This window comes from Hemicordylus capensis, chromosome 4, assembly GCF_027244095.1.
Source record: "Hemicordylus capensis ecotype Gifberg chromosome 4, rHemCap1.1.pri, whole genome shotgun sequence".
Taxonomy (NCBI): Eukaryota; Metazoa; Chordata; class Lepidosauria; order Squamata; family Cordylidae; genus Hemicordylus; species Hemicordylus capensis.
Window position 1 is genome coordinate 137955233 of NC_069660.1, and position 18527 is coordinate 137973759.

At 43.6% G+C, this 18527-nt stretch overlaps 1 protein-coding gene across 3 annotated transcripts in view; it reads right to left on the reverse strand.

The window, feature by feature from the left end:
• NR5A2 (nuclear receptor subfamily 5 group A member 2) overlaps positions 1-18527 on the reverse strand; it is a 159480-nt gene that overhangs the window by 117637 nt on the left and 23316 nt on the right. For all 3 annotated transcript variants that reach the window (XM_053248338.1, XM_053248337.1, XM_053248339.1), the window contains exon 4: positions 17300-17949. In XM_053248338.1, the coding sequence (XP_053104313.1) occupies positions 17300-17949 (650 nt within the window). The remainder of the gene's footprint in view (positions 1-17299; positions 17950-18527) is intronic.

Consider the following 18527-nt stretch of genomic DNA (forward strand, 5'->3'; position numbering starts at 1 on the left):
TTTGAAGTTGAGTTCATTAACTGCAGCACACGTGTGACAGCCTGATCCTTCCTCATTTCTACTGAGAAAGACTACAGTATATTTGGGCTCAGTTTGGTACTGCTTGCATTCTGTTGTCATCATTTTCATACAGAATGTGTGTCTGGGTGTCCCCCCCCCCCATGCCCAATCTAAACCGAATGGCTACTTTTTTGTTAGGATCCCACCTACATTCCCCTCTCCACCCCCCATGTGGGATTATTACTTCATCATTAGTGGTGATCAAAGAGACAACGGCTAGGGTTTCCAACTACATAAAACTGGTTTGCCTACTTCACTAGGCCAGAAATGCTTTAAGTAACATTAGGAACATTTTGGTAACTCTTTTTGAGGCCCTGGCCTTTAGAATTTAGGAACATAGGAAGCTGCCATCTGAGTCAGACCGCTGGTCCATCTAGCTTAATATTTCTGCTTTGACTGGCAGCAGCTCTCTAGGGCTTCAAGAGGGAATTTTTCTCATACTGGGAAATGCCAAGGATTGAACCTGGGACCTTTTGCATGCTCAGCAAATGCTCTGCCACTGAGCTACAGCCCCATTCAGCACCTAAGAGCCTAACTAGATGTAATGGCAGCTGTGTGTGTGTGTCAGGTTTGGGTTGCCATCAAACCCCTACAAAGCAGGTGGGGGTGGGGAACAAGATTTAAAGTGGAGCAGGGACAGTGAGACAATATGAAAAAGAACCACTAGAGGCCGCGTGGTTGTGTTGTGCTTCTTGAGAGGAATCAGGAACTAGTTAAGACCAATACCATTTCCTCTGGCCTGAGGAGAGAAAGGAGGCTACAGGCCCAGAAAAGTTCTTTATATACATAAAAACGCACATTTCATTTGATGTGGGGGAAAGTCCTACAGAGTCTGCTTGATGCTGCGGGGCGGAATCCTACAGTCTTGAAACATGGTGGTGGTGGTGGCGGCTGACTCTAAGCAGAACAAGAACTGTGAGTTAGCAAAAAACCTTAGGGGAAAGGCGGGGAGGGGTGAAAATGGAGAGCCTGAAGTCACCAGTTACATTAACATGAAAGCTCAGAATTTAACCCAGGCATGGAAGACCTGGAAGAAGGTGCTTAATCCACATGCAGAAACTGTTTTTACATGTGGTTGGAGAAAGAGAGAGAGATAAGTAAGACACACTTGCAACCATCATACCTTGGCTACAGTAATGGGCTAATCTGATGTTCACTGCAAACCCAGAAAGAACGAAACAGTGGAAAGATACAGCAGTTGGGGAAGGCACTGACAGTGAATGGTATAAATTTGAAGATGCTAGTAGGCACCTGAAGTGGCACAGTGGGGAAATGCTTGACTAACAAGCAGAAAGTTGCCAGTTCGAATCCCCACTGGTACTATATCAGGCAGCAATGATATAGGAAGATGCTGAAAAGCATCATCTCATACTGCGTGGGAGGAGGCAATGGTAAACCCCTCCTGTATTCTACCAAAAAAAACCCCACAAGGCTCCATGGGCACCAGGAGTCGACACTGACTTGACGGCACACTTTACCTTAGTAGGCATACCTAATAGAGAAAGAGAGGGAGATTCAAGTACAAATCACAGTGCACAAATTTTTTTAAAAAGGCACCAGAAACAATTGTATGCATTACTAGAGAGTAAAACTGTATGATGCCAATTAGTCTGTGCTGCCAGCTGCAACATTATCCTCATACACCTAGGGAACTCCAGCATTCCATTGGAAGAGACTAACCAGCTGTTAACAACGTATCATCATTCTACACAGAAACCAATCGGAGAATGAACGTTCAAAATTGGTAACCCAAAGACAAACAAGAAGTGCAGGCTAGACTTGGTGGCTGTAGATGATCAGAGTACGGTGCCCCTGCTAGGCAGTAAGTACTGTAAGTTATACCAAACTCTGATCAAAGTGCAATTCCAGAATAGACTAAAAGTGGACAGTGGAATGACTGGAAACACAGGAGAAAAACAGCAGCTGGAATAAAGTAGCTATTCAAAAGGAATTCATTGATGTGTTTGAGCAAGTCAGATATCTAGGTGGATTGTGTAAAACAGAGATTGAAGCTGGCTAAGGTGCCCGAGAATACTGATGTCTCTATTGCAGGCTCTGAAAGTCTGAGTGATCAAAAAGAAAGAAAATGTCTGGTGATGATCAGAAAACCATTAGGGAAATTTAGCAAAGAGCCAGAGGTGCACCTGGATAACTTTGGAGCTTGGACCTAAAGGCCTTTGGAACGCCGCCCCACCCACTGTAAGTTAAGCACCATCTCTCTACACACACACACACACACTGTGACACACACAGAAGCTGTTCTCACGATCACTAGAAAGCAGGCTAAGGGAGCTTAGCCCGCTTTCCAGGGATCGTGGGAACCACCGAGCTCGCAGGCGAGCCCGGTGTTCCCAAGGTGGCTAGCCCGCCTAACTACCCCTCCCTTAAGACGAGGTTAATGGAGTAAGTGCTCCACTAACCTCATCTTTTTGCTCATGCGTTGCTGCGGCACGCGGCGACACACGAGTAGACCCCCAACCAGGAGGCTACAAGCAGCCACCCGGGCTCGGGGGCCCCTCCAGAATGCCCCGTGTGCTCAGGCGGGGCATCCTGGAACTTCCGGGGGCCGCATGGCCCCCAATCCCCACCACCCCTGCCAGCTCCGTGATGCAGCTGGCAGTCGTGTGGGTGGCCGATCTAGCCGCCCAGCTACGAGAGGCTGCTCGTCTGCGGGGAGAGACTGCTGTCCCTACAGTTAGCCCCCAAACTCTTCTCACTGATCGTGAGAAGAGCTTCACAGTATTTTTAACACATGAGTTCTTTAGGGCACAAACGCCAACTGAACTCACAGAAAGAGCTGGTCTTGTGGTAGCAAGCATGACTTGTCCCCATAGCTAAGCAGGGTCTGCCCTGGTTGCATATGAATGGGAGACTAGAAGTGTGAGCACTGCAAGATATTCCCCTCAGGGGATGAAGCCGCTCTGGGAAGAGCAGAAGGTTTCAAGTTCCCTCCCTGGCTTCTCCAAGATAGGGCTGAGAGAGTTTCCTGCCTGCAACCTTGGAGAAGCCGCTGCCAGTCTGTGAAGACAATACTGAGCTAGACAGACCAATGGTCTGACTCAGTATATGGCAGTTTCCTATATTCCTATGAATGTAAGAATATAAAACAGGTATATATGTGCAAATATGCATTAGCAGAAATATTTCAACATGCAACTTAACATATTCCTATCCCACGTATTTCTTTCCCCACTCCCCCTCTGTCTCTAAAGCAGAGGTCAAGCTCAGCCACCGGCACAGTGCAGTGACCATACCACACAGGCAGGGGATTTGGGGGGCCCCAGGGGGTGTGGAGGCCCTGGACTTCAGCCTGGAAGTCCAGGGGTAAGAAAGCCTCTGCACAGAGCACTGAGAAGAAGTCACTTTACCCGACCTACTATCATTCCTCCTAATAGCAAATTCAGGTGGTTGAGTACCTACCAGTCTGGAAGTGAAACAGGGCCTCCAAAAACAAGGTAGTGGATTCTACATTCTCAGGGGACTTTCAAGGTATGCAGAGACTGATACGTTTGAAAAGAAAAAAAGTTTTTTTTTTCTTTTTAAATCCCAACATGTTTCCATAAACTTCCAGTAGCAATAGAATATTGAGGTCTCTTGGGTCAGGGGATCTGTTGGTTTTGAAAAAGAAAAAAAGGAGGGAAAGGGAAGGCAGAGGGAAGAGATACATAGAGGCCATTCTCATGAGCAGCAGGAACCAGGCGAAGGGAGCCCAGCCCGGTTCCTGCTGCTCGTGTGCTGCAACGGGAGCCATGTGGCTCCTGGCAGCAAACCTCCGTCAATGCCCCCACCCTTAAGCAAGGTTAGTGGAGCAAGCACTCTGCTAACCCCATTCCCCCCCCCCGACCATGAGTCACCATGGCACTGCTCCGTGCCTCACCAACTCACGAGGAGACACCACCCCCCCAACTGGGAGGCTACAACAAGCCTCCCGGCCTCGTCTGCAGGGAGAGTGGGTCAAGCTCGCTCTCCCCGCAGAACCCTCCTTGGTTCTCTGCCCTGCTTGTGTGGAGAGCCTCGATATCAGCCTGCTCAGACACCTTAAAGGAAGTATCATGAAGGGGGGAATCAGGACTGGGAGGATGTGTACTATGAGGTTAAAGTACTCCCTTCATTGCACTCTATAGAGATTTTTCAAGGAGAAGGAAAGGGAAAAGAGCAACCTTTTCCTTTCCACTCACCACTCAGCCTCACTAAATGGATATGAAAGATTTGTAGTCGGGTTTTAAGCTGTTTGGGTGGCCAAACCCTTAGCCGCCTAGGAGTAAATGAAAACAGAAAGGTGGTAACTGCTCACTTGAGTTTGGTACCAGCTTGAAATCTGATTAGCTTATTCTTGAGTATGAGTGTTAAATGTCATCCCCAGTTGTGGGAATGATAAGCATATAGCGTCACCTAGCACTGTCCCTGAAATTGTGACAATCATATTATGCCATTCTACCAAAAACAACCACAGGGCTCTGTGGTTGCCAGGAGGTTTTTCACACATGGCTCTATGCCTCAGGGTATCTGAAGAGTGAATCTGCTTCGCAGCAGATTTGAGGGATTAGATGGACCATTCGCAGAGCCATCAGCACCTCCTTTGCATAGCCATCAGTACCTCCATAAACACCTTTGGAGAAAGCAGAAGCCCCAGAATTTTTCCAAAACCTGCTGGAAATAGAGGAATTTTTTTACCCTGGACATACCTGGGCTAAACCAGAATTTGCAGTTTCCCTTTGGAGAAAAACAAAGCCCTGTCTGTCCTGGTCCCTGATAGCTCGCAGGGAGGTCAGGTTAAATCCAACGAATATGTGGACTGGCACATCAGGAGTGGATTGTGGGGGTGGGGAAGCCTGGTCTGTAAAACCTCCAGGAGTCAACACCGACTCTATGGCACACTTTACTTTACTGAAGGAATGCTACAGGAGGTTCATGAACAGGTATTCTGCTTCAAATATCCAGAACTGTGTTGCTAGACAGCTGAAATCAAATTAAACTTAACTGAGTTGTGTGCCTATAACTTGAAAAACTATTTTAGGTTGTACTAGCACGATCAGCAGCTCTGATTACATTGGCTTCCTTTAAACATGATTTTAAAATCAAGATCTCACCTTGGAAATTAGCACTTCCTCTCCATTCCTCCATCCTCTCCAGAGCAAATTCCCCCCTTTCCTCCCATGTTAGCAATAACCATAGTTTAGAGTTACACATGCATCAGTGCTAACCTTGCTTCCATCATAATCCAGAATATGAAATTATGGTTTGACATCATTTTGCAAATTATACCTGGTTAGCATTAATCATGGTATGAGTCAGAACACATATGACTGAAAATCATAGTTCATGCTGGCAAGGCAAGAAAGCGGGAAATTGCTTAAGAGTGTAGAGAAGGAATGGAAAGGAAGGCAACATCCTGAAGACTGGATCTGGATTTGCAAACCATGGTTCAGAGCACATTAGAGTTCTATTCTGCATCTGACTATACTTATGCTCAGAAGTAGATCCTTCAGTGGCATATTCTCTGTTATCCAGCTAGTGAGTTTATTTATTCTGCTCTTACCACAAATGAAAACAGAAAGTGAAGCAGGGAAACGGGCTGTCTAAAGGAAATCGTTTAATGAAACCACCGTTTACTGTTAACAATATGCCTTGAGATTATGTCCAACATTATAAAGGTTTCTGGAAACTCACTGAAACCTTTGAAAAGGAATGATGTGGCAGTTTAAAAAAGGATACATTGAAGATCAATTTCTTCTGTGTTCTGATAAAAAGCATTTCAAGCATCCTATACTAAACATTACTAAAAAGAAAAGTTGATTTTGTGGCTTAAGGTGTCTGGTTTAGGGCACCTTAAGCCACAACATAAACATTATGGAAATGGAAATGCCATTTTTAAAAGGTGGGAGAGAATAAATCAAACTATTAGTTCTATGGCTTTAAAGTTATTTTACTCAGGCTGAAATGTCGTAATTATAGTTTTCTTAAGCTTGATGTTTATTCCTGTGGTATGCCTGTGCTGAAGACCTATGTAACAATTGCATTCATGGGAATGTGGTTAGTGATGTTGTACAGTAAGATATTCCTGTCCTATAATGTGACTGCCAACAGAGTAGGCTAAAGTCCTGGATTTTGAGTTGATTTTTAGGCTCTCTGAAGATGATGTTTACATCCCAACTGACATATAGATGAGCAGAATACAATACCCCAATATAACCATGGGAAATTTAAAAAAATGTAATTTGAACAAACTATATCCTCCTATTCTACACATGAAATTTTGCCACTGAAGAGAACTTCTCATGAAATTATGAGGGTAGGAACAAGGTTGGTTATTTTGTACTGGCTAAACACATAGATGGAAATATATGTTTTAAAAACCAAATAACATTTTATAAAAATGATCAATCACAGGCTTTATAAAAATATGTGTTTTCAATTGATATGGCTTTATAAGATGTAATATTTTCCCTCTGTCTGCTTGAATATGCTGGAAAATTCTTCAAACCTACTGATTTAAGCACATGCTTAAATCTCTCTGACTTAAATCAACTGGAATGATTACTTAAATTTGGCTGGATAATCTATTTCATACCAACTGTGAGGACAAAGACAGTCCTAGGCAAAAAGGCAGACTACTAAAACCAGTGCTAAATTCTGATAACATTTTAAATGCCAGTGCACTGTACCATGTTTGTAAAAATCCACTTCCATGTAAACCTTGTCTCTTAAAAGTACATTTCACCTCTCATAAAAAATATAACCCTTTGTGACACAATTCCCCCCCATGCCCCCACCATTACATTCTTTTCCATCCACAAACAATTTTCATTGGGGAAAGTGCCACATAATATTGACAGTGACAACAATTTGTATAGCCTGGCGAACATCTGTTTCCGACTCCCCCACTGATGTTGCAGGTTGGCTACTTAGGAGTGAGTTTGTCTTCACAAGCTGTCCAGCTACAAAGGAACTGGAAATTACTGGTACGGAATGGACAAGCTTTATTATTGGAACACAGGAAAACTTTATCACCCTGCTGGGATGTCCTGTATCATTTTGAAAGATTGGAAATTGCGGTCATGTTGGCACATACTTGCTTATTGGAATATTGTTTCTAATGGAAGAGAAAAACAGTTTCTTGTTCCGTGTGTCCTTGCATATAAGCTAGGATATGACATTATGTAGTATAACAATAATAACATTTTGTGCTAAGAGGCCATGAATTTTAGTGACAGAAGTTGCCATTCAAAAAGATGCTCCTTAATTCTCTGAGAAGCTGCAGCTGCTCAGTGGGGAGGGGAAGGCACTCTGCATATGCTCAGAGCCATATTTATATTATCACTTCATATTTAGTCCATTAAAGAAGAATATGGCCACAGAAGGGAGGAATGGTGCTGGGAAAAAGTCGTGGCGAGAGGGGACTTGAAGACCAATAGCACCTGCAAGAGATATTTGCTATTTTACACCACTGGCGTTGCTCAAAAAGTACACCATAGATACTATGTATTACTATAAATACAATGAAGTCCATACAACTCAGCAGACCAAACTGATAGCAGCTAGCAACAGAATGAAGATAGATGTTTCCATCACGTTCAGTGACACCCCAGTAGGCTGATATTTCCTCTGTTTAGCAAACAGGCCTGTTAAGGAATTTCCTTGGCAAATGGACAACATGGAAACATCCTTCATCCCCGCAGAACTCATGAGCCAGCTAAAACCATTTCCTATGCTATGGCAACAATATCTGCGTAAGGTTAAACAAGACATTTCATACCATCCCTTACTCAGATCACTGTATCTATTTCTGGACGTCTTCTTTTGTTCAACCTTTGCTAATAATAGTGACCTAGCTTAAGTGGTATTTATAGTCTTAAAAGACTTGTTGCCTGACTTTTCAGAACACTTTATTCATGTATATTTCCTGTGTTTATTGTTACCTTAGCTCCTTTTAAATAATCATTAAAGGTACTGGATCCAAGATTTTTATTTAGCAGCACATTTCCAAAGCAACCTTTCCTTCACCAAGTGAAAGAGTCGGATTTAGTTAGAAGCGTATCACTTCTTTCTTACCCAGCCTAGTCCTGTGCATGTTTGCTCAGAAGTAAGCTTTCCTGTGTTCAATGGGGCTTGCTCCGAGATAAGCATGCATAGGATTGCGGCTTTCATGTCAATGAAGATAGAGCTTAGTTTCTTCCCAGTTGCTAGGAGCAACGCTGAACATAGCAGTGAATAAAAGTTTTGCTAACAGCTTTTGTCCATCCTGCCAAACATTTTTGCCACACTAAATTGACTCACTCAGGCTGTCATTTCCTTGCCACAAATGCTAACGTGTGAAACATAGTTTGTGATTTTAATGGCACAATCCTAACTGTTGACATCATGGTAGGAAAGGGGAATCCGTTTGGACCCAGCAGCTGCGACACCATCACAGTGTCATGAACAGAGTCGTGAGAAATTACTATATGCCCACAGTTGTAAACATGGTTGGCCCTACTGTTTAACAGTCGTATCTTAAGTCCCTGATTTAATGATATCATTAAAGGGCAGCAAATTGACTATTTTTGTTTTGTTTGTTTATTATAGACTTCACACCATAAGAGTGCCATCTCCATGTTCTGCCCCAGGCACCAGAATATCTTGGGCTGTCTCAGGAGGTTACCGCATTGCACATCTAACCACTTGGTAAGCTGGTCATCTACAACACACTGCCAAGAGATGAGAATAATTTTTATCACTTTTCTGTTTCTCCCAGGCTGCTGATTTAGCATGAATGTGATAAAAAAATTCTCCTCAGCATTTGGCAGAATAATACAAATGAATGGCTTATCAAATGACTACATGGACACCTGCAATAAGTAAATCATAATCTGTGTTCACCTAGTGTCTTTGTTCATGATATTTTCTAAGGTTTGTTTTGAAAGGGGTTTTCTACCTTGCATTTCCCAAAATTTCAAGGTAGCTTTCAAATGCAAAAAGATATACAATTGAAACAAACTATAAAAAAGATCAAAGTTACATACATTATAAAAACCAGTCATAAAACTACTAAAACAGTCATTAAAAACAGAGAAATGGGAACAGGAGTAACCAGCAATCCCATTTGAAATAAGATAATACTCCCACAATTTCCAAAGGCCTACTGAAAGAGCCAAGTTCTTTAGCATCCGTCTAAAAGTGACCAAGGAGGGAGCCAAGTATATTTCCAATGGGAGGGAGGAGTTCCATAATGTGGAGAAAATAACAGAGAAGGCCTTCTTCCTAATAACCACAAACTGAGCCTCCACCATATGTGCTTACAAGAGGGCCCTCTTAAACGACCTTGAAGATGGGCAGATACATGTAGAAGAAAGTGGTCCTTAATACAGTATATCTCAGGCAGAAAGTAGAAGATAACCCATTTTAAGTTGAATGTACATTCTGGTGTGGCCACCCTTTTGGACAAATGTATAAGTCCATTGCTACCATAGTACGAATGATATTATATATGCAGTCCCGCCCAGTAATGTATTGATGAGGTTTTGCTTCTGATTACTTGAGCCAGGGGTCAGGCAGTGGTCCAACATGGGAAAGGCAGACAGGAGAGCAGGCCCGTCTCTTTGCGGTAACTAGGCCTATGGGCCCTCTGTTTACAATGAGGGTACATCACAAACTACTGTTGTCCTGCCATCCCATGCTCTAGCCTATGTAGATTTTACATTTAGACTCAGAAAGGCCTAGACAAAGCAGAAGTGCTCCACCAGTTCTGCCACCTTTATCCACTTGAAGGCCTTCTGCTCTCTTAATCGACTCTACACATTCTCCCTTGCTGCCCCTTATGCCTGGAACTCCTTTCAGAACACTTGTGTGACTCTCTCACACACATGTCCCTCCTCAAAGGCCGCCTTTTCTGTGTTGTTCTTGGCTTAATGCCTTGGACTTCATCCCAAACCATAAGAAGGCTAAGTACAGTTGCCTGTATTTATCTCTTCTTATTCTTGGTTCTCTTGTCCTTCCTGTCTCTGCCCTTCTACGTCTTCTGCCCTCTCTTCAGGGCCAGCTGAGGTTGAGGAGGCCTTGAAAAAATGGCCCTATAGGAAGCCCCCTTCCTGCTCGACAGTGGCAGCTGCAGCTGTGCTCCACTCAATGCTGTGGGACTCTGATAGGCTGACTATGTGGCAGACAGTGGCAGTGGCCAACAGTAGTGGTATTCCTCTCAGTACCAGCATGGATGAAGCCGCCATTTTAAATCCCCCCCATGCCCCAAGCCTTTGATGTACACCAGGGGGCATTGTGAGTGAACTGCAGTGGCTGCTATGGCAGCACTAAAATGAGAAAGGGGGTGGGGTTAAAAAGGGGCCAGTGCAGATTTCAGTAGGAGTGTCCTGCTGGGACATCTGGACTCTGGCATCTGCCTGAAGTTCTGTAGGTTGGCCCATGGTCTTCCTCTTTCCACTGGGAACCATATGGTATTTTGCTCCTGCTAACTGAGTAAAAGAGGCACCTTTTAAAAGTGGTGATTCTCTTTATTTCGCAGGGGGAGATCAACTGGCCCTATCCATCCCTAGCACAGCATCCCTCCAGTGGCTGTTGCTGGAGTCTCTCTTATGTTTCTTTTTTAGATTGTGAGCCCTTTGGGGACAGAGAGCCATTTTTATTTTATTTTATTTTATTTTATTTTATTTATTTATTTATAAACCGCTTGGGAATTCTTGTTGAAAAGCGGTATATAAATATCTGTCATATTCGTATTGTATGTGTGTGAGGAATTGTCACTTACCAACGGTCTATTATTTTGTCACCCTCTGGCATAAAGTAAGAAACGGGCTCAGAGCAGAGCTATGCAGATAAAGTAGCTGTTCAGCAAGTTCTCCTGCCACAGATGCCACGTTCCACACACCTTTTTAATGCAGTTTGTGAGCACAAACGTCATAATGTATACGTGGACTGCTTTGGCCACTCAAAAAGCACTATCTGAATGCTAAGAATAACTATTGTACATTGGTGTCTCTATGTTGACAGCTTGGGGCCAGGTGGCACCACTTAGCAGAACTACTGCAAAGTCTCTGGTTGTTAACTCTTAATTTTGATTGAACAGCACATATACATGAGAGTCATGGAACTCTTTCTCACAATCCATGAGAAAGGGCTAGGAGCACACGGAGAGAAAAGCTGTAAAACCTTACCTCCCCTGCAGACGATTGCCCCATCCATGCTGGGCATGCGGATTGTGTACCCACATGGACTCCAGCTCTCTCCAGCAGTGGCGGAGGGTCGTGGCTGGGACGCATCGCCCCATCCCACTCCCAGAAATCCCATAGTGCACTGCACACATGTGTGGTGCATTATGGGGATCTCCCCAATACTGGAGCCCCACAGTCTCCCAGCCCCGGCTGCAGCCAGGGCTAGCAGATGATCAACAAAATGGAGCTAAGAGAACATGTACTCCCTTAACCTCATTTTGGAGGTGGGCTCCACAGGCAGAGCCACTGCTAGGAGCCTCATGGCTCCTGACGGTTCACTCATGCAGCAAAGATCGGGCGAAGGCAGTGAACCCCGATCTTTGCTGTGCGTGTGAATAGCCTCATGTCCCCCCCCCGAATTCCTTTTAATCTTCAAAAGGCCTGTTGAGGATGGGAGAAACTTGAGCACCCCTTCACTCAGCCATGATCCTTTATAGAAATATCACAGCTCGGCTGATTAGACCAAAGATCAAGCCTTGAGCCCAGCATGCTGTTTCTACTAGTGGCCGTCCAGCCAGATGTTCCTGGAAAGCTCACAAGCTGGTCATGGAAGCAAAAGCCCTCCAACTGTTGTTGGTGTTCATTACCTAGTAATCAGAGGTATACTGCCTCTGCACGTGGAAGTTCCATTTAGCGCTCTAATTAGCACAAGACATCCAGATTGCAGAGAGTTTCAACTGCCAGACCAAAGGGTGAAGAAATAAGGGCACAATCCTGCAAGACGTTCTCTGCACAAGCCCCACTGAAATAAACAGGGGCTGAAAAGTAGCTTCGTAGCGCACCTGTGCAGCTCCCATTCATTTCAATGGAGTGTGCAAAGGAGAACTTCTGACTCTTGCTCTACCTGTATTATATCTCAATCAAATCTCCAGCATTTCTGCAATAATTTTCCTTAGATGAAGTGAAGACCAGGGCACAAACTAGCGCCTGCTAACTTTTCCTTATTGTTTATGCTAAGTAAATTGCAGTCTCCAGGTCCCTGCGTACAACTGGAGATTGACTTGGGCACCACACATTCATGTTCAGATTTACACTCTGCAGAGTCGTGAAAATATTTGAATTAAATGTTTGTCTCGAATATCCACATTACTTATTATCAAATATTACTTTATTATTTATTTATTTATTTTATTATTATTATCAAAACGACATGCTTTTTAAGCTATGTGCTTAAAATGAAGGGAATGAGAAACCTTGTTGATTTCAACGCAACCTTTAAAACCATGCCCTCTCTGATGATTATTTATTTTATTTATATCCCACCTTTCTCCCATGGAATGCTAGGTGGTCTTCAAACCAGGCACCGACCAGACCTAAATGTGCTTTCCTTCAGCAAGGGAGCTGTGCCTCCAGACTATGCCCTGGGACCCATGCCCTTGGGATCACTCCCAAATCCTGCCCTTCTTTGTGCTGCTCCTTCATTTCCTCCCTTCTGGCTGTGAAATCAAACTTGTGTCGGTATGGGAGAACCCTAGTCGGGAATATGGGAAGCTGCCTTATACCAAGTCAGACCATGAGTCCATCTAGCTCAATATTGTCCACACTGACTGGCAGCAGCTCTCTAAGGATCCAGGCAGGAGTCTCTCCCACCCCTACCTGGAGGTGCCAGAGACTGAGCTTGGGACCTTCTGCATGCAAACAGATGCTCGACTACTGAACTACAGCTCTGTACCCTAAGAGGGACATCTTACAGCAGCTCTCACATGTAGTCACTCATCCAAATGCAAACCAAAGTGAAGCCTGCTTAGCAAAGGGGACAATTCATACTCACCTTCACAAGACTGGCTCTCCACACCGTACAATGACTGTAGTTAGTTTATGATATATAATCCATCTTTTAAGCCCAGAGGCCTCACAAGGCAGCTTACAGGGTGTTAATGCCACAACAGAGGTTGAGGGATACGGAACTTCTTTCCCTTAACTATAGAAGAGCTATCAGTAACCACAGGATTGCATGCAAGAGTTGGCAACCCATTAAGCTGAAGCAAGGGAGCATTTCCATGAGTGGCAATTGGACATTCAGGAAGAGACATTAAATCTGTTCAGTGTGTGTTCAGTGAACACGTGGGAGGGACAGCAGGCTTCATCCCTGACCTGCATACATTCACTGAACACCTGAACAGAGCCCCCATGTTCAATGAATGTGCATACATTGGGGATGGAGCCTGCTGCCACAATGCCACATCTCCCCCATGTGTCTTCATTGAACATAAGCACATAAGAACAGCTCTGCTGGATCAGGCCCAAGGCCCATCTAGTCCAGCATCCTGTTTCGCACAGTGGCCCACGAGATGCCTCTGGAAGCCACATAGGAACATAGGAAGCTGCCATATACTGAGTCAGACCATTGGTCTATCTAGCTCAGTATTGTCTTCACAGACTGGCAGTGGCTTCTCCAAGGTTGCAGGCATGAATCTCTCTCAGCCCTATCTTGGAGAAGCCAAAGAGGGAACTTGAAACCTTCTGCTCTTCCCAGAGCGGCTTCATCCCCTGAGGGGAATGTCTTGCAGTGCTCACACATCAAGTCTCCCATTCATATGCAACCAGGGCAGACCCTGCTTAGCTATGGGGACAAGTCATGCTTGCTACCACAAGACCAGCTCTCCTCTCTTAGACCAGCCCTCCTCTCTCAGAGGCATCCTGCTTTTGAGGCTGAAGGTGGCCTTTAGCCCTCCGACTAGTAGCCGATGATAGACCTCTCCTCCATAAAGTTATCCAAACCCCTCTTAAAGCCATCCAAGTTGTTGGCTGTCACCACATCTTGTGGCAGAGAATTCCACAAGTGGATTATGTGTTATGTGAAAAAGTACTTCCATTTGTTGGTCCTAGATTTCCTGGCAATCAGTTTCATGGGATGACCCCTGGTTCTAGTGTTATGTGAGAGGAAGAAGAATTTCTCTCTATCCACTTGCTCCACACCATGCATGATTTTATAGAACTCTATCATGTCTTCCCACAGTCGTCTTTTTTCTAAACTAAAAAGCCCCAGGTATTGTAGCCTTTCCTCATAAGAAAGGTGCTCTAGGCCCCCAGTCATCTTGGTTGCCCTCTTCTGCATGACTGAACATGGATAGCCTGAAGTGACAGGAATTCATGACAGTGGTTTTCTTTACTATCTCAAAAACAAACCATAGAATCCTTACAGACAACTCAAACTACCCTGATGCAAGCTTTCTTATCCCGAGGTAGCTTGGCCACGTATATCATCATAAGGAGAATTGTACCACATTTCAGGGTTCTTGTGTGGTAAAATATTCCCTAGATGGTTTCAGATTATTTGATGTGGCTTGGTCACCTATATCATCATAAGGAAAATTGTACCACATATCAGAGGTAGATGTGTGGTAGAATAGTCTCTAGAAGTTATGGATAACTATCCATAAAGTATGGCAGACTTTTTGAAAATGCTTATAAGAAGTTAATGCTCTAATACGGAACCTCCTTAAATGCACATAAGAGATATCATGACTTCCCCAGCACACGTCTTGAAAATCTGTAATGTACTCCATTTATTACAGATAAAGAATGTCTTTTTATTATTTTCTTCTAATAATTAAAGACATTTAAGTTGATTAATCACCTGCTTTTTAACTGGTTCATTGAGTGAGTAATCAATTAAATTGAAATCTATTTAACTAGTGCCAATACCTCAATATACTGCATTTTGAGGTACTGATGGAAAATAACGTATAATTCAATAAATAAAGCTAGCACTTCTTGCTACGTGACTTTTCTATATTCTCTTTTCATCCCTTATATTGCAGTAAATCAAATAGACAATAAACCAGTATCTCCTTTACATGCACTTTCCAGAGTAGCATTTGCTCTTATTACTAAGCTCCCCCACATATACTGATTAACTAACTACAACTTTTAGTTGTTTAATCTATCATTTAAACTGGTGAAAGTTTACAGTCTACTTTCAATTGACAAAACCAGAAGCTTCATTGAAAATGATTAATGTAATATTTAAGTAAAACACAAATCCATGTTTTTACACTTCCAAGCAATTCTCTTTCTCCCCAATGTGGACACTGAGGTGTAGGCATTTGTGCTTAGAGGTTCTCATACAAAGAAAGTAAGGGATGGGGAGGTGCGTGGACACAATCAGGAAAGAGAGGAAAGCAAAGAGGCACAACAAATGGCCGGGACATGGGGGCAATATTGAAAGGAATTGACAAAGATTAATGGCTGTTCTTCATATAATGGAGACTGAAGTAGTCGACTGAGGTGGCAGAACTCTGGATTGTACCACCTGAAGCTGCAGGTGGAAGGGTCATATTTCTGAATGCTTCCCCATGTTAAAAAACAAGAAAAGCCTCACTGCATATAGTAAATGTGCATATGAGATGAAAACATATGGCATAGCCCTCTCTCTGATATTCTTCTACATACAGGGAGCTTTTTATGGAGGATGCATTCAGAAATATGACCTCCCACCTACAGTCTGATGTGGTAAGTCTAGAATGATGCATCTCATGCTACAAACGTATTGTGTAATTTTTGAAACAACTTTTGGGACTGCTGTGAAATGTGGGGAAAGCAAGGAATCATGCCAATTGACAATAAGTAATTACGAACGGAATGTTTGTGCTAGAGAAATGAACTCATAAGTGTGACATCACACCATTTAGCCAATCCTTTTTCTTTCTTTTGTCACGAACAGTCACAATTTTGCAGCTCCCTCCCTCCCCCTTGGTGTGCAATATAGCACTTTGCAGTAGAAGACTTCTAGAGTCAAAGGACTTCCAAAGAATCAGTGGGGTGCTTTCCAGACTAGCTGCTCATCATCAGCAAAATGCCTCCATTCGGGCAAGTTGCATTCGGAATGTAAGCAGCAGGGGGAGCATCCTCACAGCACCTGACATCCCGAAAAAACAGCATCTTTTTCATACCGGATATACGACGTCCTTGCTCTATATTGCAGCGATTAAATTCGCAACAAGGTTTTGGAAATGTGAACGGCACCCTGCTGTCTGCATAGGGACTACGGTGTCATGACACAGGAAGTGTGGAAGCAGACTTCCAAGATTTGTCCTGACCCCGTTGTAGGGTCTAGTCTGGAAAGCACCCAGGTGCAATTCTTTCTCCTCAAATAGGCTGTGCTATACATGATACCTGGCAGATTCTTGTTCAACCTTTCATTGGAATCATCTGAGAAATGGCATTCTACGACCTCTCAAGGTAGCCTCTCCCATTAGTGAATCGCTCTTCATGTTCTTCCCCTTAATAATCAAGTGAAATCTACTTTCCAGATGTTTAAACCTATTGCTCTTTGTCCTATCTGCAGTGGATTTCAAAAATGATCTTCTCTTCTTTCTGTTATCCTTTAAAGCTGTCATCGCAGCTCACTTATTCTTTTCTCCAAGCTAGGAATTCCCAGCTCCTTTGGATGTTCCTCATATGATTTTCTATGGATTCCACTCCAGAGTTAACAGCCACAAAATACCCAGCTTTGCCAACCTCTTAACTAGTCTGATTCCCGATTTCTGCTGGCTCTAAGTAGGAATTGGTAGCTTATGCAAGGGTCTGTTTCTCTAGCACCCTCTGATGTTTAGAGGAATTTAACTTTAAAAGCTTTTGTACACTACTGGCTCCCCCCCACACCAAATAAGTACACATTTGACACAGTCCCTTCACCTGAAGGGATTCTTTTGATATGAGAAAATTGAATTATTTTATCTATTGCTGGGGGTGTCATTAGTGCTGTCATTAGTGCTGTTCTAGTTGACTACAATCACCATAATAAGGCATAGCACCCCAGCAATGCACGGCACCACAGGATAGACACCATAATTCTTCAGTGGCTCCTATTTTTAAATTTTGGTCTGGGAATCCATGGAAGAATGGCGGCCTGGTTCTTTCTGGTACTGCGAATGAGCAGATGAGAAGTAGCACAATTGCTTGACATTTTATTCAAATAAACGTCATTCAACTAAAGAACAGTGAGTGAATGTTAGCCATGCTGGGCAAAATGATAAATCCTACCAGAGTACTAGATTGAAGATCATGTAATATGAAACCATCATATAACTTACCTTAAGTTCTCTGAAGAAGATGCTACTCCTGGCCCACTCGACAATGGAGAAGAGGGTTTGGTCAGCCATTTTACACATAAGCCCAAACGTATTGAGCTTTTCATGTTTGCTTCTGTTGGCTTGCTCTTGCTGCAAGTATGCCATGATCTTAGCCTGGACCTGCGGCTCATCTGGCTCACACTTCAAGAGTTCCAATATCAGGTGAGGAATACTTGCTGGTGAGCTTGTCTGATGATAACCATCCATGTAAGAGTAGCCCATTATTGACTCTGGGGAGCTGGTGTAAGGATCGGGGTACTCAGACTTGATAGCACGGCTTGGAAAGTGACCGTAGGTCTGGTAACCTTGTAGGCTGCCATGTGGCGGCATTGTCATGCTAATGGGAGAGGTTACAAAGGGACTTCTGTCATAGTCTGTGGGAGGCAAGGCTGTATGGTTCAGAGGTAGGCCTTTGGAGGCAGAGTGGATATTCTGGATTGCAGAGGATATTGTTAGGTCAGTGGGCATTGCTTGAATCACCTGAGTCATGGCTTCCAACTTGAGTCCATTTGCTCGGATGAGAGCTTTTTTCTGCTGCTTCAGTGCCCTGTCCCTCTTGTACATTGGTCCAAATTTGTTTCGACCCCCACGCATCCGGTCAGCTCTCACGGCTGTTGTAAGTGGAGAACAAAAAAATGGCAGATGTTACATTCTCAGTATTAAGCAAACAGCCATATTCACTTGAATTTCAGAACACAAACATATTTTAGATTGCAATCTCCTTGGGACAGGGATCTGTATTTCCTTTTTTGCTTATGTCGATGTGCCATGTACATTGATGGTGCTGTATAAATAGATCTAGAGCCAGCATAGTGTAGTGGTTAGAATGCTGGACTAGGACCGAGAAGACCTGAGTTCAAATCCACATTTAACCATGAAACTCACTGGGTGACTCTGGGCCAGTCATGAATCTCTCAGCCTAACCAACCTCACAGGGTTGTTGTGAGGATAAAAATAACCATGTACTCTACTCTGAGCTCCTCGGAGGAAAAGTGGAATATAAGTTTATAAATAAATACATACATACATACTGTGATATATGTTGGTTTTCTTTGATTTGGTTTGATCAAAATATGCTCATTTGGAAGGAAGGAAAAACAGGGGGCACCTGTTTTTGACAAAAGTCAAATGGATCTTTTGTCCTCATTTATTTTGGCTGAGGAGAGCAAAGCACATTCTTAACACTCTT